At 47.2% G+C, this 24,134-nt stretch overlaps 1 protein-coding gene across 1 annotated transcript in view; it reads left to right on the top strand.

The window, feature by feature from the left end:
- Window positions 1-13,252, top strand: part of Ern1 (endoplasmic reticulum to nucleus signaling 1) — an 89,351-nt gene extending 76,099 nt beyond the window's left edge. Inside the window, exons 16-22 of the mRNA XM_051179211.1 lie at window positions 550-649; window positions 875-1,074; window positions 2,185-2,332; window positions 4,306-4,433; window positions 7,408-7,531; window positions 8,037-8,104; window positions 9,105-13,252. Coding sequence (XP_051035168.1) covers window positions 550-649; window positions 875-1,074; window positions 2,185-2,332; window positions 4,306-4,433; window positions 7,408-7,531; window positions 8,037-8,104; window positions 9,105-9,317 — 981 coding nt within the window. The 3' untranslated portion in view covers window positions 9,318-13,252. The remainder of the gene's footprint in view (window positions 1-549; window positions 650-874; window positions 1,075-2,184; window positions 2,333-4,305; window positions 4,434-7,407; window positions 7,532-8,036; window positions 8,105-9,104) is intronic.
- Window positions 13,253-24,134: the final 10,882 nt, after the last annotated feature.

Genomic DNA, 24,134 nt, shown 5'->3' with positions numbered 1-24,134 from the left:
GTGTGTGTGTGTGTGTGTGTGTGTGTGTGTGTGTGTGTCCTCTTGATCACCAACTACAAATACAGAGCATTTTTAATCACCACAGTCTTTGTGGAGTGGTCCACTCAGCATTCGTGGCCAGTGGGGTTGCAGTTAGCATATTTCTTCTTCCCTCTCTTTTAGGGAATCTAATAGGTTCTTCTTATCCCTGGTCTGGTTGGGTATAGTCTTGGAGGTTGCTGGTTGATAACTCCAAACTGTCAGAGCATCCTAAAAACTCCTTTTGCTCCATATTTAGACTCACCTGGAACATTTCAGTATCTTTTGGGTTCTCCTGTAGGCTTGCCTGTTGCAGGCAATAAACCTGAGTGTCTTGCTTATCATTTTCCTCATTGTAAATTAATAAACTTTGTTTATGTGGTTAGTCAGCATATGACTTTAGGAGATCTGTTGGAAAATATGGGTTGAACTGAGAATGTTGTCAGTAAAATGGGATTGAAAGAAATGATATCATAGGCTAAGAAGTCCTGAAGGTTATGTGCTGTGACCTTGCCATTGTGTCTCTTACAGTATGTAGAGCAGAAGGACTTTGCCCATCTTGGCCTAGAGCCCATCACTTTGCTTCAGCAGACCACCTCAGGCCTGGCACACCTGCACTCTCTCAACATAGGTAAGTGGATCCTCTTGGCCAGGCCAAAGGGGGCAGCTAATTTGGCCTTCATAGGAGTATGCAAGTGATCTCTTGAGAGGCTGTGTAGGAATTTGAGGGATAACCTTAGGTAACTGAAAACTGAACATTCCAGGTATTTCGGAGGCCAACAAGGACCCACAACCCCTTGTAGGAAGCTGGGGTCACTCATAGTAAGCTTGGAATGAATTTGAGGTTCTCTCTTAGTTCACAGAGACCTGAAACCCCACAACATTCTCCTCTCCATGCCCAATGCACATGGCAAGATCAAGGCCATGATCTCTGACTTTGGCCTCTGCAAGAAGCTGGCAGTGGGTAGGCACAGTTTCAGCCGTCGTTCAGGGGTACCTGGCACTGAAGGCTGGATCGCCCCAGAGATGTTGAGTGAAGACTGCAAGGAGAACCCTGTAAGTAAATGGAATGTCTTAAAAACCACAGTACTGGTGCATTGTTTGTCATGGTTTGCGGGCCCAGGCACACATGGTTCCAGAATGACATCCATTTAACAAAGAACTTTACTGTGAACTTCCCATGTTGTTCTGATAGATACACAGGAGCACAGATGATGAATAGTAGTCTCTTTCCCAACCCTTCCAATCACTTTTTAACACATTTTTCCTTTGGGAACCTGGAGAGTTCAGACTTGCCTAAGTTTTCATTTGTTTAAGTTTGTTTTGTGTCCCCAGACTTTCATTTTAAGAATTTGTAGTCGTACAGAAAATTGAAAGCTTAGGACCTCTGTGCTTCCTTCTAACCTGAGTCACGGTTACTATGTGATGTAGACTTGCTCTGTCCTCCTGTGTTTGCCTGTGGCTGGACTATTTGCATATAGGGAGCCTTCCATCCCAAATGCTGCAGCATTTGTTTCCTAAGAGCAGTGCCTCCGCCCACCTGTATGCCCGCACTCTATTTCCTCACACACAGTCCAGCTGCTTCCCCCAGCCAGCCCTCAAGGCGTTCACAGCTTGTTTGGTATTCCAGGACCCTGTTGTGTGCTGAATCCACTGTCTACATTCCCAGCAGCCCCCCCCCCCCCCGGACCTGTTTTGTCCCCTATGCTTATTCTGGATAGGGTCTTGAGCGCCCATCCTGGCTACTTCATTTGCTTCATCTTGGCTGTGCTGCATAGCTCGCTCTGGTCTTTATATGTCCTGTAAGCCAGAACTTAGGACGAGAGGCTCGTTTAGTTTCAAGAGAAATGTTCCAGGCAGGACTAGATCATGAGTCAGGGAGGAATGTGATGTCCTGATCAGAGATGCTAACTTGGGGCTTCTGGCAAAGAGCCAGCATCCCAGGCTGTTAACACACACACACACACACACACACACACACACACACACCGCCAAGCCCATGACCTTACATCAGTCAGGACACTAGAGTAGCACTACAGTGTCCCTTGCTGCTCTGGGCAGTTCATATTCGTCAGCCACTTTATCAGTCAGGAGGGAATGAATTGAAGTCAGGGCTGTGAGTAAAATGATGGCTGTCTGAGGCCTCACACTCTGCATTTCTTTCAGACCTACACAGTGGACATCTTCTCTGCAGGCTGTGTTTTTTACTATGTCATCTCTGAGGGCAACCATCCTTTTGGCAAGTCCTTGCAGCGGCAGGCCAACATCCTCCTGGGTGCCTGCAGCCTTGACTGCTTCCACTCAGACAAGCATGGTGAGCAGGTGGTTTGGGCGGTAACACCTTCCACTGTCTTGCCCGTTGGGCCTTAGGAAATGCTGAAACACACAGAGTTGATGGAGGCTGGGTAAGATCATCCTGGAGTACTGAGATGCTGACCTGGGAGAGTGCCCCCTAGAGACTGCTCTTTCTACCTTGTGATCAGAGGCCCTCCCTGGCATATGGGAGGGCCTGTGCTCTAAACTGGAGTCTATTGTATGAGGGCCATGGTTGCAAGACATTGTCTGTCCTTCTTTGAGCTGCTGACTTGGATACAACACGTACTTCTTCCTGACTGGGAAGTTTGTAGATTACATTAGATCACAGTGCTGTGCTGCTATGTGAAAAGATTAAAACAAAGTAATTGTTTTACACTGGGCAGTGGTGACATACACCTTTAATTCCAGCACTCAGGGGGATCTCTGTGAGTTTGAGGCCAGCCTGGTCTACAAAGTGAGTTCCAGGACAGCCAGGCAGGACTATTAAACAGAGAAATCCTGTCTCGAACTACCCCCAAACCCCAAAACCAAAAAACTAATACTTGTTTTGCTTATGAGTTTTTTCCTTTTTTTTTTTTTTTTTTTTTTGTAGAATAACACATTAGCATAAGGGCCCACATTTTCATTATAGAGGGATGGATATCTGCTATCAATGATTTTGTATATATTATTCTAATTGCTTATCTAGATATGTATACTCACATTTATAAAAGTGGGTCCAGAAGTGGTGGCACACACGTTTAATCCCAGCACATGGGGGCGGGGGGGGGTCAGGCGCAGGAGGATCTCTGTAAATTTGGGCCCAGCCTGATCTACAGAGTAAGTTCCAAGACAGCCATGGCTACATAGTGAGACCCTGTTTCAAAACAACAACAACCTAAAGATGGGGTTAATGGGTTGACAAGATGTCTCAGTGGGTAAAGGCACTTGCCTGCAAGCCTGATGACCCCAGTTCAAACCCTGGGAACCCACCTATATGGTAGAAGGAGAGAACCAACTTCTTACAAGTTGTCCTCTGACCTCCACAATCCCTTCCTCTATACACAAATAAATAAATGTAAAACAGCGGGGGTGAAGTGAAGGCTAGAGGTTACATACTTGTAGTCCTAGCACTTAGGACACTGAGGCAGGAGACTCTCAAATTTGAGACCAGCCTAGGATACAGAGGGAGTTCCAGCTGAGCCTGGGCTGATAAGCTCCTGGTGGAAGTCGGGATGGACTTAAATCACACATGCAGCAGGCTCACTTTTCAACTTCATGTTTTTGTTTGTTTACTGAGTCAGGATCTCTTTGTGTAGCCCAGGCTAGCTTAAGTCTTCTTATGGAACTCATACTGGTTTCAAAATCATGGTCTTCCTGCCTCAGCTTCCTGAGTACTGTGATTACAAGCCCATCATGCCTCACCTTGAATGTCTTTCTAAATCCATCTATATTTAGCCCTGGTGTCATTTTAACAGCTCATCATCTAGTACATAAGCCTCTGGTTTGGGATATTTTTAGTCACTACTTTGCACAAACAACATAATGAAAACTCTGTTATCAACTGATGTTTGGTGTGAGTTCATTATTTTATCAGAATCCATTCCTGTAGCAGAATCTTGTATCAAAAGGCATACAAGAGGAGATGGCCAGTTGGTAAAGTGCTTACCACAAAAACAGGAGGACTTGGGTTTGGATCCTCAGCACTTAGGTTTAAAAAAAAAAAAAAAAAAAAAAAAAAAAGCCTGGTGCATTTTACCTGTAACTCTAGTACTGGAGAGGCAGAAATAGGAGGACCCTTGAGGCTTCCTGGGTGGCCATTCTAGCTGAAGTGATTAGCCCCAAGTTCAGAGAGACTCTTACGTCAGAAAACATTAGGTTGAGAGCAACTGAGGAAGACATCTGACATGTGCAACAGGTACACAAAGGATTCTGATAGTTCACTTGGCTACAGGTTGGGAATAATGGGTTATTTATTTTCCTCCTTTTTAGAGGACGTCATTGCTCGTGAATTGATAGAGAAAATGATTGCAATGGATCCCCAGCAGCGGCCCTCTGCGAAGCATGTGCTAAAACACCCATTCTTCTGGAGCCTGGAAAAGCAGCTCCAGTTCTTTCAGGTACCTGTTTCTGTTTCTCCATCAAATCTAACTGCCTTCCAGCGTCTGAAAAGGTAGAACGGACAAAGAGCAAAACACATGACCTGTAGCTCACAACCAAGTCAAACGTGATTGACATTTGTGTTAGTAAACTCAAGTGTATTGTAAGGGGGGTGTATTAGAATCATGAGCTACAGCCTGGGTAGCCCAGCAGTGGCCATCTGCACACTGGAGAGACTGAAAAGCCAGTAGCTGCTCAGAAGTTGCACTCTACGCTAAAGACCTGCAAGATTTCCTAGAGAGCCCCTGGTCTTAGCCCACAGTGGAAGACTGACAAAGCAGGGTTCTGATGTCCGTGAAGGATGGCAGCAGCTACAGAGTGGGATGGGTGTTCTTATCAGCAAGAAGCAAAGGCCAGCAGGCTAGACTGCTTTCCCTCAGACCTCTTTATATCTACCCACCTGTCAGAGGGTACTGCCCACGCTGGGAGAAGGGCCTTTGTTCTGGAGCTGTCTCCACAGACCCACCCAAGCATATGTTGATTCTAGATATGATCAAGTTGACAACCAAAATTAACCTTCACATTTTGAGTTTTTTCATATAAATAAAATTATAATTGGGATCAAACTATATATCCTGACTATATATAGACTATAACATTCTATCATATGAATATACCTTAATTTTTTATTTCTTTAAAAAATTAGTTTTTTTAATGTTATGTGTATAAATGTTCTGCCTGCATGTATGTCTATGTACCACATGTGTTCCTGGTGTCTGTGGAGTTCAGAAGAGGGTGTCAGATGCCAGGAAAATGGAGTTACAAAAGGTTCTAAGACAATGTGGGTGCTAGGAATCAAACCTAGGGACTCTGGGAGAGTAGGAAATGCTCTTAACTAACTACACCTCTAATTGTTAACCTTTATGTTCTGGGATTGCTAATGATACAAAAGTAGACTAAATACTCTAGAGAGCTCTTCTAATCTATCCTCCAGTTTTAGCAAGTATTCATTTCTATGCTCTTTCATGCCCCAGATTATTTTTTAAGATGTATATGAGTGTGTATGTATGTTATATACTTGCCTGGTACCCACAGAGGCCAGCAGACAGTGGCTCCCCCGACACTAAAATTACAGATAATTGTGGCTGCTACATGGGTGCTGGGAACAAAACCCTGTCTGTTATGAGTATGTTTTTCTGCCGGCTTTGGTTCCAGAGCTGTGCCAGCCCCAAATAACACAGAGACACTCTATTAGATATAAAGCTGTTGGCCTGTTACTAATGTTTTTTATTGGCTATCTCTGTCTTAACTATTAACCCATTTCTATTAATCCAGGTATTTCCATGTGGTCTTATCTTACTGGAGAGAGGGGCCAGAATTCTGTTCTCCCCATCCTTCATCTTGAATCTCCTCCCTACTTCCTCCCGAATTCTCTTTGTCTCCTAGTCCCGCCTATCTTGCTTTCCTATTGGCCAACAGTGCTTTATTCATTAACCAATAAGAGAAGCATATTTACAGAATGACATCTCCCATCACCTGTCCTTTACAAGAGCATAAAGTGCTCCTAACTATTGAGCCCCAGTCCTACATTATTTTGAAGCAAATCTCAGATACAATATAATTTCATTCAGTGTCATAAATTTAAACATCTCATTAAGATTTTTCTATTGTTTTTACTCAGATCTCATTTTGTTTAGTATTCACTTTCCAGCTAAAAGATCAATGGCTCTGAACTCCTTTGGCATTTGACAGCTCTGTGGGTTTGTGACATTGCCAGGTGGCTTTGTATAGACTAATTGTGGGTGGTTGGTGGCATGAGATGATTGACCAGAGTATCTCCTCTCTGCTGTGAAGAGCAGTGGGGGTGGGGCAGCAGGGTTCTCTCCTGGAGAGCACCTGACTCAGAGTGGACACTCACATTATCTGGAGTTAGACAGGAGCCTTGGCTATAGTGATGTCCTAGAGCATACACTTCTTGAAGGCAGGACTTTCTAAACTATTTTAATTACAGCTCTGTCCTCAGCACCCAGCAAGGACACTGCCTGGCCTGTTGCTGGTGCTTAGTAACTATTCAGATGTCTTTGGGTTGAAGGGCCCAGTATCTTATTCCAGGGCAGCAGTGGGTGTGTATAGATAGTGTCATGATTGGTCACTGTGTGCCATAGGATATAACACGAAAATTCTCAAATCTGGGTCACTTAAATGACAAAACAAGACAACAGAATAAAACTTACATATGAAGACCTTCACTCCACCATAAAATAGTTAATGCTAAGATGTGTGTGTGTGTGTGTGTGTGTGTGTGCACGCGCGTGTGTGTGTGTATACATGCCAGTGTATAAGTATAGTTAACTGGCTCTCCAAGGGCTCAGCATTGATATGTGGGCTCATCATCCCCTGCCTGTCAGCCAGTCTTACTGGTGGGTACTTAGGGTTTCCGCTCTTCTTCCCTCTTACCCTGCTTGAAGCCCAGTGGGGCCCACAGATCCCACACCCACCGCCAAGTGCTCTTGAAAAGAGGGCCCTGTTTCTGTCTCTCCAGTCCTAGGTAAACAGTTATAACCTGGTTAGGGTTTGTTTGGGGATTTCTGTAGCACAGATTAGTTGAGTTTCCTTCTTATGTTGTGGCTCCCTGGAGGATGACTCTGTAAGTGTGCTTTGTGTGAGTGTGAACTTCCAGAGGCAAATGCATGTTCTGCACACACACACAGGTGCACCTCATAACGTCTCTCTTTTTGTCATGGAGGGGATCTCTGCAAGTTTGTCCCAGTGAATGACAGGTGTATCTGCTCACAGGGAAAGTCGGTGGATCAGGGTAGTGAGCTTCAGGTCCCTGCTGCCTGGCTTTGAGGAGGCTGTGGCCTGGGCCTAAGAGGAATGCTGGTTTGCTTACAGCCCACACGCCAGTGGCTACTCTGTCCCTTAGTGTGGACAGAGCCCAGAGCTAGTGTTCCTGTCTCTGACCCAGCATCTGCTACCTGTTCTCCTTCACAGGATGTGAGTGACCGAATAGAAAAGGAGTCCTTGGATGGCCCGATAGTGAGGCAGCTGGAGAGAGGCGGGAGAGCTGTGGTGAAGACGGACTGGCGGGAAAACATCACTGTCCCCTTGCAGACAGGTGACCACACAACTGTAAACTTGATATGAACAAGGCAGTTCCAGCTGTTGTCATTCCAAATCCACTTCTTGGATTTGACACTTACTTAAGCATGTCCTTGGGTGTGGTTACATGCGTACATGTTCATGTTTATCCCTAAGTGATAGTGTCGTGCTTGAAGGTGCCCTTTTCTCATCTGGATGAACTTCAAATGAACATCACCTTTATTTTAGGTCTAAGAGGTAGCATCTTTTTGTTTGTTTGTTTTTTTCGAGACAGGGTTTCTTTGTGTAACAGCATTGGCTGTCCTGGAACTCACTCTGTAGACCAGGCTGGCTTTGAACTCACAGAGATGTACCTGTCTCTGCCTCCTGAGTGCTGGGATTAAAGGTGTGTGCCACCACTGCCCAGCAAGAAGTAGCATCCTTTGCAGTGACTGAGATTCACTTTAGTCCAATTGCAAGACCCCAGTATTTTCTTTAAAAATTTATTTGCTTAACCATTACGTCTCTTAATGTTTTTCTAGATCTACGAAAATTCAGAACCTACAAAGGTGGCTCTGTCAGAGATCTCCTCCGAGCCATGAGGAATAAGGTAAAGGGCTTGTGTGTACTCTGGGGAAGGTGGCCAGAGCAGATATCTCCTCCTTATATTCATTTCTGTGTATCTTTTTTCCACAATGGATCCCACCCTGTAGAGGCTGGGCAGCCTCAGCTGGATTTGACAGGTGGCTTAGTCACTTTTCTATTACAGTGAAGAGACACCATGACCAAGGCAACTTATAAAAGGAAGCATTGCTTACAGTCTCAGATCTCAGAGGGTGAGTCCATGACCGTCCTGGCAGGGAACATGGCAGCAGACAGGCAGGCATGGTGCTGGAGCGGTAGCCGAGAGCTAGAGAAAGAGACTGGGCCTGACGTGTGCTTTTGAGACCTCAAAGCCCACCCCGCCCCCAACAAGGACACACGTTCAAATATATGAGCCTATGGGGACCATTCTCACTCCAGTCACCACAATAAGTAAGCAACCGTGTCTCCACTCGAGGAATCTCTCACCAGAGACTTCAGAATGCAGGGCTAAGCTCTAAGGACCAGGCTCTTGGGACATAGGTGTCTCATGGTCTCTGCTGGATTATGGTACCCTTTGGCTGCCTGACAGACACCTTATAAGCACTCTCTAACAGGGACTTTCTGGTCACTTTCCTATACAAAGCCAAGTCTTCAGAGGTTTGGGGAACGGTTCCTCTGTGCCCTTTTGGAGTCCTAGGGATGCTCCTGACCCATGCAGTCACCAAGCAGACTTCACAAAGGCCTGACCCCAGGTACAGAAGCAGCCTCCAATCCTGTTAGGACAAACACTACAACTCCATGACCTTCGTGGGAGGCCTGCGCTCCCTTCCAGGTGGCCAGCCCCATGGTGAAGCTAAAGCTGCTCCCCTTAGGCTGAGCCTCACCCACTTTGCGCTCCCCTTCTGAAGGAGCAAATCCTACAGGACACTGGGATGTATTGTTGGTGCATGAATCTTTCCTTACAGAGAAGCCCTGAGCACTGTCATCCTGCTGCTAAAGCTGTATGTCTCTCTGCTCATTCACAGAAACACCACTACCGAGAGCTCCCTGTGGAGGTTCAGGAGACGCTGGGCTCCATCCCTGACGACTTTGTGCGCTATTTCACATCACGCTTCCCCTACCTCCTCTCACACACCTACCGCGCCATGGAGCTGTGCAGACATGAAAGACTCTTCCAGACCTACTACTTGCATGAGCCCACAGAACGCCAGCCTCCAGTGACTCCAGATGTGCTCTGAGCTAGGGCAGCCACTCTAGTCTGGTGGCCCCAACAGTGACCGTGGGCCGAATCTTTGCAGCCCATAGCTTGCTGCCTCTGGGATTAGCGGGAAGACTAAGCTTCTCAAACCAAGTGCCTTGAGCTGCCGCCCTGCAGCCAGAAGAGGACAGTGCTGACCCTAGGAAGCGGGAGAGGTGGCACCTCATGACTGCAGAGAGCTGAGGCGATGTGGCCCTGAAGCCTTGTAGTCAGGGTTGTCTACAAAGGTGGGCCTGTCCCAGAGGCTGCAAAAGGAGCAGCATCGACCTTTCCCTGGATGAGCTCGCTTCTCTTTCACTGGATGGACTCTTTCCCCTTATATTTCTTTCTAAAATCCCTGTGGGGTGGCAGTTTGGGGGTCTTTCAGTGAGGGAGTAGAGGCATCCTGTTTTGCACGCATGCTAAGAGCAGCCTGGCTGGGGTGCAGCAAGTGCACCCTCTGCTAGAAATGGTTTGAGAAATCCAGTGTGCTAAGGAAGAGGACGTGCAGAAGTGTTGTCCTGGAGACAGGAGGCACCTCCACTTTCTGGTAGCCTATGTTGCCTGTGCAGCAAGTTTTAAATGTGGGGCATGGAGTTAGAGACTGGTTAGCCGTGCATCTGGACAGCTGAGGTGTGTCTGTGGGAAAGGAAGATGAAGAGGGCATCAGTTCTGGGTGTGGTGCTGGCCCAGCACAAGCGGCCTAAATAATGGCCCCTGGTAGATTGAATCCTGTCCATGTGAACCAGAGATGAAGAGTTCCCTGGCCAAGAAGTCAGCTAAGACCAGACAGGGACAGAGACAGGTATTCAGGTCCAGAGGGGAGCAGCTAGAGGGAACCTCCCAGTCACTTGGAGAGGCTCAGAGCCAGAAGGTCTGAGTGATAAGGCCCCTCTGCCCCAGAGGCTAGCGGATGAGCCCACAGCTTGTGAACCAAAGCCCTAGGGGTAGACAACCAAGGCCAGGGCCATCACAGGCTTTTTAGGCCAGCTTTTCTTGTTCTGGCAAATTTTAACGAGTGTATTTTGATCATATTGCAGGAAGCTGCATTTGCATCAGTAAGTTAAATGTAGCTTGATGCTTGTGAAGAAATGCAAGATGTATTATCTTTTATTTTGTGTAGTACCAAAAATCACTATTCCCTCAAGAATGAAGAACAATTGTCGAATGCTAAAGAGTAAGGCATTCTAGCAACACTACATAAATGTGTTCCCGTCAATTATATCAGTACCATTTTTCTCTAAAATTTTTAACTTTAGTTCTAGTCAGAATTTACTGTCTTCTCCCTCCCAAGACCTTAGAGGTTAGAATGCAGTCAGGGGGAAGATTCTGTGTGGACCCCTGGAGCCAATGAGGTCTCTGTTGCGTGGTCCTGGTGAGCTGAGGCTCCATTCTGTTCTGTGCTGAGAGTAGGCTCGGCAGCCTACTCTCAGATTGAGTCATTGCTGCTGCATCCCCTGAGAGGTCTTCTAGAGGGCTGGAACCAGGACCACTCACCCAAAGCTTCCTCTGCTGCTGTAGAACTTGATTCCCTTACTTTCATAGTGGCCAAAGTGAACTTTTTCTTAATCTCTTACATCTTTGAATCTCATGGGTGACCTGTTTTAGACCTTAGGACCTCAGGCTTCCTGCTCATCTCTTAGCATAGCACTGTGCCAGCGTGTGCAAGAGGGAACAGCCCAAGACCAATCGCAGGAGGTGGAGCCAGTGTGCTCTAACAGCATTTCCTGGGGACGGCTGCTTACCTTGCTCATCTTGGCTGAGTTTCCCTTTGGGGAACGCTGAAGTCTTTTCTAAAAGCCCAGCTTGATGTTATCTCCCATTTTACCGGGGGTCAGCTTTTCAAATGTCCTTGCCGCTTAACAGATCAGTTTCTAGCCAATCAAATTTCCAAAAGTCCTCTATTCATCATACTTATTTGAAACTTTCTGTAGAGTTAGGTGGGGCATGAGACACTTGGGACACAGATGACAGTTAGAAAGACTTGTGCCTTTCAAAGCCTCGTGAGAGTCGTTAGCACACAAGTGTCGGGGCAGAAAGAAAACTCAAGTGGGAAGAAGGATGTATATTGGGGCTTGCCCCACTTGTGCCTTAAAACTGTCCATCTCAGAACCAGGCAGCTCCGGTTGGTCACCTCTGTGTGCCATCTAGGAGTCAGGCAGCCATTAGCTCTCCAGGTGTCAGGAAACACTGGACATCTGGGGTCCTCGGCAAGAGATGCTGTCTGTGCACTGTAGCATCTTCAGTGGTTGGCAGGTTTCCTGGGAGACTGCCCAGTTGTCTACAAGCACAGCACCTTCAGCTTTAGGATGGAGTTGAGCTGTGTCTGGGACGTTATCTTTGTTAAACCTGTCTTGTGTTGAACTTTAAGTTTAGGAAGTATGCCGTGCCATTAGGCACCAAAGCACTTGCACTTTTGGGAACTTAGGTGTTACTTGGCAAATCACTGAGCCATCTGGAGACTGACAGTGAACCCCTGCAGAGTTGTCCCCTGCTCTCAGTATGGCAGTATCTGTAGGCTCTTCCCATGATGCACTGCAGAGAAGGTGGAGGTCTGGGGTCAGCAGATACAGCCAAGTGCTTTCCACCAGCTTTGAAGATAGGATGAGACGTTCCTCGGACTCCACTCACTCGACTTTACCAGATTTGTGCGCATGTGATTCAGTCAGCTGCTGCAGCTCCTTTCCCAGATGAAAGGCTGGCCAGCTGCTGCTGTGACCCACCTCCTGCAGAGCACCTCTGGCTGCAAGCTCTCCTGTGCTGCTCACTTGCTTGTCACCTGCAGGGTTGTGGTCCTGTGTGGCTTCTTGCAGGCCCCACCCTCCAGCTGTGCCAGGATTCTTCTGTCTGCTTCTGTTCCTTGTTCATTGTCTTCATCATCCAGAGGTGCAGGAAGAGCTGAAGGAGCAAGCAGCAGCTGGAAAGAGCAGCTGCCCTGGAAAGAACCTCTTGAAATCCCCTGTTCACGCTTCTCTGATTGATTTTCCAACATTTCTATCCTTGCCCGTCACTCACTTCTGGGAGCCAGGGTGATGGCCACCAGGGGTCTGCCATCAGCTCCCCTGAGGGTTATCAGACCTCCAACTGAGGTCTGAATTCTTTTAAGCCAAAGTGCCTGCTCTCTTCCCTATTCTTGGTTTTCATTATGAACTAGTGATTTACCTTCCGTGTGTAATTCTGGTTGCTTTGGGCACTTAGGTCTCCTGTGTGCTGAGCCTCCCTCTGGAGCAGCCTTAGCCACACTGTTTGCCAGAGACCTGTGGCCTCATGTCTCCTGCTGCCATGTGTTTGGTGGGTATAGTATTCTTTCCCAGTTGTCCCTAAAACTGATGGGGGAGTCCCCACTCACCTAAGCATTACCAGCCAGCTAGGTGGCATCCCCACATGAGGACCTTGTGTAGTTCTTTTTGCAATGACCTATTTATTGAATCTATTTATATTTATTTAATTTGTACTCTAAAGTTTATCTGGTTACAATTGCACTTGCTTAAAGCACATCAGATCTGTTTTGGACAATACCCCTGACCATTTTAAAACTGGAAAAGGAAAGTTACCCTGTATCCTGCCACCTTATGGTAGCCCTGTCTTTAAAGGGTGAATAGTTTGGTCTGGGTAAAATGTTAATTTTTAGATGATTTTTTAAAAAACATCTTGTGCCATGTGTCTTCTCTGTGGACAGTTAATTGTTTAATTGATGTGTGCTGATTGTATGATTCACTCCTCTTCATGGAAACTAAAATATTCTTTTTAGCTTTATATTTTATAAACTGCCAGATTGTACAACTTTTATGTGTATTTTTAAAGCTCATGATATGAGGGCCATTATCTAAGGTAAATGGCCTATTTTCGTACCTCTTGTACAGTTTTATAATTCTGCTCATTGATGAAGGTGACTTACGCTGAGCCAACCACAAATAAAGGTAGTTTTAGATTTGGGAGTCACTTTGCTTCTTAAAGACTAGAGCGTGCTTGAAGCAGGGAGCCGGGCCCACCATCTTCTTCCAGGGGTGCAGCGTCTGAGTGACCTGAGCAGCTGGCTAAGCCTGTGAGAAAATGGGTCCCTGGTATCTATGGCTGGGTTCTGGAGCTAGAACACCCTCCTTAGGGGCTGTTGAGGAAAAAGACTGCCTTGAAATGTTGCAGGAAATTTCCAGAAGTATTGTTTAACTGAATTTCAGGAAGGTGGCCCACTGGGATTGACCTGCCACACATTGGGAATTAGGCTCCCAGTCAGTCTGGGGTTTGTATATGATGAGTAGGATTCTGGACTGAGAGACCTGGGAAGAGAGAAGAACTGTGATTAACCCCACTAACAAAGCACCGGGCAAGTGACACAGGTTAGCAGCTCCCCAGACAGCTGGCCCCAGGGGTGTGCTCATGGCCTAAGTCAACTTAGTCTCCTCATGTGCTTTCTCATCCTATCCGGAGAAGTCCGGCCTCCTAGTGCTCTTGCCCCAACACAAGGACTGTTTACAAAAGACAGACCCCAGCATCAGACTAGCCCAGAAGACCCTGTCAGGTGCTGTGTGGATGCTAACCATCCCCTCCCACTTCATGCCTTAGAAGCCAAGAGGTCTGGATCCTTAGGATCATACCTTCCCTCTACAGCACTAAATCTTGGACCCAGACATAGCCCCCACAAGACTGAGACCATCCTCTTCCATGGTCCATAAGAGCCAGAATGACACTACTGAGAAGTAGTAGAGCCTTCAAGAGGTAAGGCCTTGGGAGATATGGAGGGTGCAATTAGGCCATTGGGAGTGTGCCCTCAGGAGATCTGGGCTCCTCCCCTTCCTCTCTGTTTTCTGGCCACAAAGTAAGCAGTACTCTCGGTTGACCTCGGGGTGGCTAGAGAGGCTATTGACCAGATGGGACACCAGGTAGGTCTATGGCCCAGAACTCTATGATCTCATTACAGTCCCTCCATCCCTACCTCCAGGAAATGCCATCCTGATGTCCACTGCATCCCAGAGTAAGGATCAGGCATACGTTGTCTGGGAGGAGCAAAGGGGCTGGGAAAACCAGTGTTTGTCCTCACTGCCCACCTCCACAGTGGGAGATGACGGTTCTCATAGCCTTCCTGAGATGGAAGATTCTCCCACCACAAGAAGAGGGCCATTGCCAGGCACCACCACACACTAAGGGCTGGCCTCAAACTCACAGAGATCCGCCTGCCTCTGCCTCCCGAGTGCTGTGTTCTTTTCTTCTCGAGTGCATGGTTCCCAAAATCCACAACTATTTTAATTATACACATACAGAACAGACCATTAGAGCCTCTGGAGCTGCAGTTACAGGTCATTGTGAAACACCCCACATGGATGCTGGGAACTGAACTGAGAGCCTGTGGAGGAGGAGCAGACACTTGTAACCAGTTTGCTATCTCTCCAGTACCCTGAGGGACTTTATTTTCCTCCTAAGACAGGGTTTCTCTGTGTAGCCTGGCTGTTTTGGAACCTACTCTGTAGACCAGGCTGGCTTTGAACTCAGAGATCTGCCTGCCTCTGCCTCCCAGGTGCTGGGATTAAAGGTGTGCATTACCACTGCCTGGCCTATTTTGAGGAGGGTGATATTGTGGGAAGCAGAGGCAGGTGGATCTCTGTGAGTTTGAGGCCAGCCTGGTCTATAAGAGCTAGTTCCAGGATAGGCTCCAAAGCCACAGAGAAACCCTGTCTCGAAAAACTAAAAAAAAAGAAACAACAAAACAAAATAGTCCTTCAGACTGCCTGGTGACTCCACCTGTGACCACAGCCCTTAGGAGGCTGAGGCAGGATTTCCACAGGTCTAGACCAACCTAGTCTATCCAGTGAATTTCAGGCCAGCCTGGACTACAGAATGAGCCTGTCTCAAAACACACAGATTCTCAGGGACCCATCTGCAATTTACCTTTGAACAAGAAGGAATGCTAAGCCAAACTCCTGGAATCCAGTTGCAGAGAGGGAGAAGTGATGAGCAGAGGGGTCAAGACCAGGCTGGAGAAATCCACAGAAACAGCTGACCTTAACAAGGGGGAGCTCATGGACTCCAGCCTGATAGCTGGGAAACCAGCATAGAAAGGAACCAGGCCCCCTGAACGTGGGTGTCAGGAGGACTGGGCAGTCTGTGTGGCCTCTGGTAGTGGATCAGTATTTATCCCTAGTGTACTAGTGGACTTTGGGAGCCCATTCCACATATAGGGATACTCTCAGCCTAGACACGTGGGGGAGGGCCTGGGCCCTGCTCCAAATGATGTCACAGACTTTGAAGACTCCCCATGGAAGGCCTCACCCTCCCTGGGGAGCAGAAAGGGGATGGGATGGGAGTTGGTGGGGGGAACAGGGGAGGGCAGGAGGGTGAGGGAACTGGAATTGATATGTAAAACAAGCTTGTTTCAAATTTAAATAAAAATTATATAAAATTTTTTAAAAACATAAAACAAAAAACGAGGAGGAAAAAGAAAGAAGGAAGGAAGGAAGGAAGGAAGGAAGGAAGGAAGGAAGGAAGGAAGGAAAAAGAAGGCATGATGTTTGGCACAGCCACCCGGCCCAGAGATGTAATTCTCTTACCTTTTAGAGTAGGTGGCAGGATGCTTACTCTCTCCACCACTTGGTGGCGCTCGTGTGCTGTCCACCCCAATTCCTCCTGCAGTGGATTGTTTAGTATGGCTAAGATGAGCAGCCTGAATGCTGATCTGACTCCACAATCTGTGGTGGGAACCCCCCCCCCCCCTTGAAATGAGGCTAGGGCCCAGATCAAAGAAGAACATGCATATGGGCGTTTTGACTACATGTATGTTTGTGTACCATACACATGCAGTGTCTGTGGAGGCCAGAAGGCATCAGATTCTCTGGGACTGGCATTACAGTTGTGAGCCACTGAGTGCTGACTGAACCCAGGTCCTTTGGAAGAACAGCCAGTATCTTAACCACTGAGCCATCTCTCACCCAGGGACCTGGCTTTCTGAACCCAACTCCTTCATTAGCTGGTGGTTTTCTAAGTAACCCACAAGCTCTTCTCATTGCGAATTGCCGTTGACCAGAACATATGCCACCCTGTCCCTTGTAGAGTGAGGATGATCGTGGAACTGGGCATTCTGTGAGCCCCTGAAATAGTACAGATGGACACAATCTACAGATGAGCACATGTCCAAGTACCGACTATGACAACCAAACTTCATTGTGTGCCCTTGACTGGTGTTTTCTAAATTACCTATGTAAACCCATGATTCCAAGCTGGCCCATAGCCTCAGCCAGTGACTCAGTCCACCATGAAACTCTGGCCTTCTCTGCCTTGGTCAACACTTGGCTCTGTTTTCTGTTTGTTGGCTGAAATTGACAGCCCTTCCTCATTCTGCTAAAATAGTGTGTACACCCATCACCTCCACCTCCCAAGGGAGAAAAGGGGTCAACTCAGAATAAACAATCTTTAACAATGTGCCTGTGCTGAGCCAGTACTAATACAGACGTCCCAATTGCTCTTTACAATGTAGAGTACAAGTGTGCGTTTATAGTATAGCTATGAGAAAGTGTCCCCTCTGTCTTCCTATCCCTCCTGGCTTGAGATGTGACTGTCTCCCCATCATTTATATTCACTACCCTCACTAGAAGCCAAACCAATGCCCCCACCTAGGATTTTAAACCTCTAAAACAGAACTAAATATTTTTTTTTCTTTCTTAAGTTTGATTACCAGGGCTGGAGAGATGGCTCGTTGGTTAAGAGCATTTGCTGCTCTTCCAGAGGACCAGGGTCCAATTCCCACCACACACTTGACAGTTAACAACTACCTATAACTCTGGTTCTAGGGGATCTGATGCCTTCTTCTGGCCTCCACGGGCACCAGGCATACATATCATACACAGACCTATACACATAAAATAATACAGAAATAAATTACTTCTGGTGCTTTCTTGTGACAGACAGTATGATACTGACTGATACCCCAATTTTTGTGTCTATGACAGATACTGCTAAAACATGGGTAATATCAGTCCTTGGTTTGGCAGCAGTGTGGAAGGACATTTTAAAGTTACTTTAAAGCCAGGCATTGTGATGCACGCCTCTAATCCCAGCACCCAAGAGGCAGGACAGGTGGATCTCTGAGTTCAGGCCAGCCTGACATGCAGAATAAGTTCCAGGACAACACAGAGAAACCCTGTGATGGAAAAGGGGGGATGCTTCAACGAAGCTGAGGCACAAATGCACTGAGAGAAATTGTTCCAGAGCCAGTAGACTCTCAGCATTCATTCTGTGAACACCCGATAAGATCTAATTTGTGGCTTTGCCGGGCCAGAACTCTTAACTGCTGTGAATTGTGAAGCTGGCCTGTGAGAATAAAACCCTTTGCTTGTGGGTGAACCTAGCTGGCTGACTGCCCAGTATCCACCCAATCCCCCTTCCCCCCAACTTTCATATTTCCTGCTTGTTAAAACAAGAGCACTCTGCTTGCTGGTTGAGGCTACAGACATGAAGAGGTGAGGGGTGATGACTCTTAGTCGATAACAGGTTTTTGTGGACTGCGGGACACGGCCAGATGGTGTTCTGTGCTGCTAACTGGACAAGCACAGAGGAACAGTGAGTGGCTCATTCCATCAGTCTGGAGAGATAGCTCAGAGGTTAAGAGCACTGGCTGCTCTTCCAGAGGACCTGGGTTCAATCCCCAGCACCCACATGGCAGCCCATATCTGCCTGTTACTCCAGTTATGGTGGATCCGACTCCCTCAAACACCGATGTATATGAAAATTTTTAAAAAGAAGCTAAATAAAAAAAAGAAAAAAGTGCACATCAAGGGTGTGAACAAGACAGCGGTTCTGAAACTTACAGAGTGGCTGTCTGATATAGCAATTCCACTTTTGCGTATGTTACCAGAGAACTGAAAACAGAGATTGCCCGCCATTTAACCATGCATAGTTCTACAGTGTTGCATGCTCACGCCCTTCTGCAGTGGCTGGCACACTCATGGAAGGGGACAGCCACATTTCTAGCTGAGAAGCTAAGAGGAAGGAGCGTAGTCCAACAGCGTCTTTCCAGAATGGTTTCCAAGTGACCCAAGGATCCCACACAAGGTCCTGGCTCTCTTTGAAAAGATTTTGTTGTAGGTCTACATTCCCTAGGTCTCAGTCAGTGGTCTCTTGGCCCTGCTGTTCCTTCCTGGGCAATGGGGAGACAGAGCATTGAGGTAGGGGGCATGAGGAAGACTGGAGATGGTCACTTGATGGTGGCCAGGAAGCGGAGAAAATAAAAATAGGAATTGGAATCGACAAGATAGCTCAGCGTTGTATATGCCAAACCTGATGACCCGAGTTCAATACCCAGGACCCACAAACTGCCCTCTGACCTCTAGTGTGTGGTGTGCACATCTGCATTCATGAACATGCGCACACTAAATACATAGATTCAGCAGTAAGATGTCTTAAAAAGACAATGGAGCTGGGCAGTGGTGGCGCTCGACTTCAATACCAGCGCTCCAGAGGCAGAGGCAAGCAGATCTCTGAGTCTGAAGCCAGCCTGGTCCAGAAGAGCCAGGACTACATGGAGAAGCCCTGCCTCAAGAAGCAAAGTAAAATAAAGACAATGGGAATTTCCACACCACGTTTGTAGCAACGTTCTTTAGAGCAGCAAGAAACACGGTGGCCAGCTGTGGCAGGTGAGTGACAAACAGACTATGACGTGTGGATGTGTACAGTCTACAGCCTTAGAAAGGGACGTTCTGCCACATGCCGCCAGGATAAAGTCAGAGGAAGTCACGCTGAACGAAATGAAGCCGGCCCAAAAGCACCCAGAATAGTAAATCATAGAGACGGAAAATAGAATATGGGAGTTGCGGGGGTTGGGGAAGGAATGGGGAATTACTGCCTGGCATCTGGAGCTTCAGTTTGGAAAGATGAAAAGCTCATGGTGAATGAACTGCTACACAGCTGTATGTTTGAAAACGGTTGAAGGCATAATGGCTCATATAACGCTAGCCAGCCCTCAAGAGGCTGAGGCTGGAAGACTTTGAATTTGAGGCTAGCCTGGTCTAGATGATGGGACCCTACCTCCGGGGGAAAAAAAAGAAAGGAAGAAAGGAAGAAACTACATAAAAAAAAAAAAAAAATAAATAAATGTTGTTAGGTACATTCTCTGACAATGTGGGGAAACGTCAGTAGTGGTGTTAAAATCATGTTAATTCGATATAGACACCAGGGAACAGGAAACACGTGACCCCTGAGTGAGCTAAATGTGGAACCAGTAGAAACTTGCACCTCACACCACATTGTGGCAGTTGCCAGCATCTGAACCCTGCACGGTAAGTCACAGCCTCTGGCTCCCCCACTTCTGCTGTAGGAGCCCAGCAGCGGGAGCTTCTGGACTCTTGGGTGTTAAGCCTGAACTCTGCTCTCCTCTCTCTGGGCCTGCTCTCCCTCGACACTGGTGAGCACAGTGGTTGGGGGATCCCCAGAGGGAGTCCCTCCCTAAAGCTTCTGAAGATCTTGTCTTGGTCGCCAGCCCACCACGCTGGCCCCGCCTTAGTGTCTGCTTCCTGTTTTTCCGCTTTCTTCCTTCCCTTCCCCCTCTGGGTGGCATCCACACAGGTGACAGATTTAGAAACAGCCCTGGATGGCCTGGAACTCCCAGAGGGCCACCTGATTGTATTTCCTTTGGGATTAAAGTCATGGGTCACCATACCCAACAGAGCCATGACTGTCTTAGCCCCAGGTCCGCATGGGATGTGACCTGGAAAGGGACAATCCTGCTTCTCCCTCCCCCTTCCCCTCCCCTGCTTCCCTCTCCTTTTCCCTCTCCTTCTTTCCTCTCTCCTTTCTCTCTCTCAGTTTTTTGAGATAGCCCTGGCTGTCCTGGAACTCGCTCTAGACCAGGCTGGCCTTGAACTCAGAGATCCGCCTGCCTCGGCCTCCCGGGATTAAAGGTGTGCGCCACCACTGCCACCCAGCCAGTTCCCTCTCTCCCTGAGAACCATGCCAGTCAGTGACAGGAGCTGTTAACGCTGTGGTCCACATTCCCACCAAGCCTCCTCTCTTCTTTCCCCTTTGTGTTTTTATAAAATTGAACATGTGACGTGTGAGAGGCGGCCTGTGACATACCTGTCACCAGAGAGCACAGAAATGTCACTAAAGCTCTCGTGGACTTAGCTCCTCAGGAGCCACATGCTCTTCACCCACTCGCTAGAATTTGGTGTTAGTTTCCTCTCTGAAGTGTTCAGTCATACAAACATGCTTATTTTTATTTTGTGAGATGATTACACAGTGCCTAGCATTCCAGATCCCTTAAAACATCTTCATTTAAGCCAGATGTGGTGGCAGCTGCCTCAAATCCTAGCACTTGGGTGGTAAAGAGAGAAGAGAAGGTCGGGAGTTCAAGGCCAGCCTCAGCCAAAAATTGAATTTGACGCCAGCCTGAACTACTGAAGACTTTGTCTCAAGGAGGAAAGATTGACTCATTTAATTCACACAACAATTCTATGAAGGAGATGTTGTCATGAATCCCATTTTACAGATGAGGGAGTGCTAGCATAAAGAGATTGAATGATTTGCCTAAGGTCATATATGTTTCCTGAGTCTTGGCACAAAAGCTCTCCCAGGACATGCACATATCTAAGAGAAGAACTGTGCCTTACAGGGAGGAAGCTGCTTAGCTCAGGGCTGGAGAGATGGCTCAGTGGTCAAGAGTGCTTGTCGCTCTCGCAGAGGACGCAGAGGATGGGCATCCCTTCCCTCTCTCTGCTGATGGCTCACAGCCACCTTAACTCTAGGACATTCCACATTCCCTTCTGGTCACAAACACATAAAAATACCAAATAAAGTAAGTCAGTTCTTACTCAGCTCTACAAGATAACATTTTGTTGTTCCCTGGGGAACCAATATACTCTCCCATTAGTAATTGTAAAAGTTGCTATTGACCTGTAACTTCCCCAAAAATTGACCTTTCTATATCTTAACCTCTGCCAACTTAGTAGATGTGGTTTTCATCTTAATCTCCTGGCTACTACTGAGTTAAGAGTAGTGGCCTCTTTCCTTTGACACTCCTTTGTGAATTTGATGCACTCAGTTATCAATGGTTTGTTTATTTTTCAGTGCTGGGATAGAACCCAGAACCCGTGCATGCCAGGGAAGTGTTCTACCCATTGAGCTACAGCTCTAGCCCCCTTGTTTATGATTGAAAGTTTTGAAGACTTGACTAATACCTTACCCCGATGACATAATACCCTCCTATATTTTTTGTCAATGTCCCTAGAGTTTTCTTTCACACATAATTACTCACTGTGAATGGAATTGAGTTCTCCAATTGATGTGATGTGGGGTTATCACCCCCTCCTCATCTGGTTAATCAGTTGACCCAGTCATCCACAGTGTCACCATTGTGGTTCTAGGGTCTAGAAACTAGGACCCACTAATTAATCTCCCTACCCCCTTATTAATATTTTATACTAAATCCCAATATTCAAAGAGCAAATTGCCCATCTTACTCTTCCCATGTGTCTTGATCCTTTTATCTTTTCCACAAACTCTTTATGAGCAGCTCTCGAGTCCCACGAACAGCCTTACTGGGATTAACTGGAATTTCACTGAGTCTGCCCATCAGTGGAGAAGGTAATTATCATTTGAAGGCGAGAACTTAATTGTTTCACTAGGACCCAAGATAAATAATAATGGGTATTTATCGGGGAACAATTAAACAGAAAAATACGAGGAACCACAGGAATGTTTCTCTGCCCTTCCTACCTGATCAGCTGACCCATCAGAAAGGAAGGAGCAAAGGAAAGCCACGCCTCAAGCTTCCCTCTGTCTGCTTCAATCTGCCTGAGGCCACACCCAAAGGGGTGCAGCCACCGCTACAAGTTCACTGCAAGACCACTACAATCGTTCTTTTATATTTTATTACATTTTATCTTAGGGGGCATGCGCATGCCCCGGTACACATACAGACGTCGAGGACAGCTTGTGGCAATCAGATCTTTCCTACCACATGGGTTCCAGGGATCAGATTCAGCTTATCAGCCTTGGTGACAAGAGCTTATCTATCTGCCCCCTGAAAGAGCCATCTCAGCAGCCCCACTCAGATGTCTTATTTCATCTCAAATTAAGTCTGAAAAGGTAGTTTTTTCTGAGATTTGGTTCACTTTGTTCCAAATTTTACGCCATACATTATTTTATGGGCAAAGGGGTTGAAAGTAGCCCAAATTGGCTCCAAAGTCACTGTCCACCAATCTCAGCATCTATGTGGCACTAGAATTATACAATTGAGCCAGCACACCAGGCTTTTATTTGTTTGTTTTTTACACCGGGTATCTCTGTGTAGACCTGGTTGTCTTGGATCAAGCTGGTCTTGAACTCAGAGATTCACCTGCCTCTCTCTGCCTCCCAAGCGCTGGAATTAAAGGCATGGGCCACCACCACCACCTGGCTTATTTTTTGTTTGTTTGTTTTGTTTTTTTTTGTTTGTTTGTTTTAATTTTGGTGCTATACATATAAAATGTACTGTGTGCCCATTTGTTTATTTATTTTCAGCCAAGCATGTTCACATTGTTCCAAAACTAATCTTGGGATCTTACAAAATGAAACACCCCCTAGGAAAACTCCCACTTCCCTTCCCAGCCCCTGGCCACCTCCCTTCTCCTTTCTGTTGTGCTGGCCTTTTTATGACCCTGCTATGTTTCCACAGTTGCTCTGGTGATGGCGATTTGCTTTCTTTTTGAGCCTTGTCAGGAAGTTTTCTCTGGCCTCCTGCTGTCTTGCATGTCCCTCCCAAGGGTCTCTGGGGAATCTGACCCTCACGGTGGCTTCCTTTGCCCCTGCTCTGGTGGCCTTCATCAGCTGCCACAGCTGCCTGCCCCATAGGGACTTCTCTCTTACCTAGGTATGTAACCTTGACCAAGCCACTCAGCCTGTCTGTGTCTCAGTTTCTCCTAGGGGATGAGTTCAGTAGGAGTACTTGAGCTTGTAGAGTTTAGGAGAAATTAGTTAACAATTACAGAGTGTCTCGACAGTGACCAGCATGAAGTGGGTACAGCCACATGCCCCAAGACATTGCAATTAGTGGCAAGCCACGCGTACAACAGGGGTCCCAGAAAATGACACCGAAGTTAGAAAAGTCATCCCACCTAGAGACATCATAGCCACCCTAACACCGTATTCAATGCATGGCTCCCAGATCCCTGGTGACATCAGTGCCAAACTACTGTACTGCCGTTGTGTTCAAGCACAGCATGCACAGATATGTACATGAGGTATGTAGTATCTACCGTGTACCGTCTAGGTTTGTGTGGACACACTATAATGCTCACACAAGCACAAACTGCCCCATGACGAATTTCTCAGACCACTTAGACCCTGTCTCCAGATGAAAAGCACACAAGACTACTAGGGATGCATCCCGGAGCACTGGCCTAGCACGGATGAAGCCATGGCATCTCAGTCACCAGCATCCCCAAGATGAAAGAAAAACATGTTCCCTTCCTAAGTCATGTCTGTCTGTTGCTGTTGCTTGCTATTATCTCCACTACTGTTGTTGTTCTTATGACCCCCTGTGTCACCCAGACCCTTCCAGCTGGCCTGTCCCCTGGGTCCTGCAGTGTGTCAGCCTCATATGAGATCAGACCCCCGGCCCCTCCTCTTCTCCCTCTTCCCTGTTACTCTGTCTGCCCCTCCTCTCTGGCATGATCCCAAAGCCCGGCGGCTTCATGCAGGGACACCCCTGGATCCACACTGATAACAGCTGCTAGCTAGCTATACCCAGCAGCCAGTACTCAGCACTGTGAGAATGGCAGGATGCCATAGCACTCTCCAACCCGGGAACACAGGACACTGGTTGAGCCATTGAAGCTTCCTCCACTTGACTTGGTCT

This window comes from Phodopus roborovskii, unplaced genomic scaffold (assembly GCF_943737965.1).
Source record: "Phodopus roborovskii unplaced genomic scaffold, PHOROB, whole genome shotgun sequence".
Lineage (NCBI taxonomy): Eukaryota > Metazoa > Chordata > Mammalia > Rodentia > Cricetidae > Phodopus > Phodopus roborovskii.
Note: the sequence above shows the minus strand (reverse complement) of the source record. Positions and strands in the feature narration are given on the sequence as shown.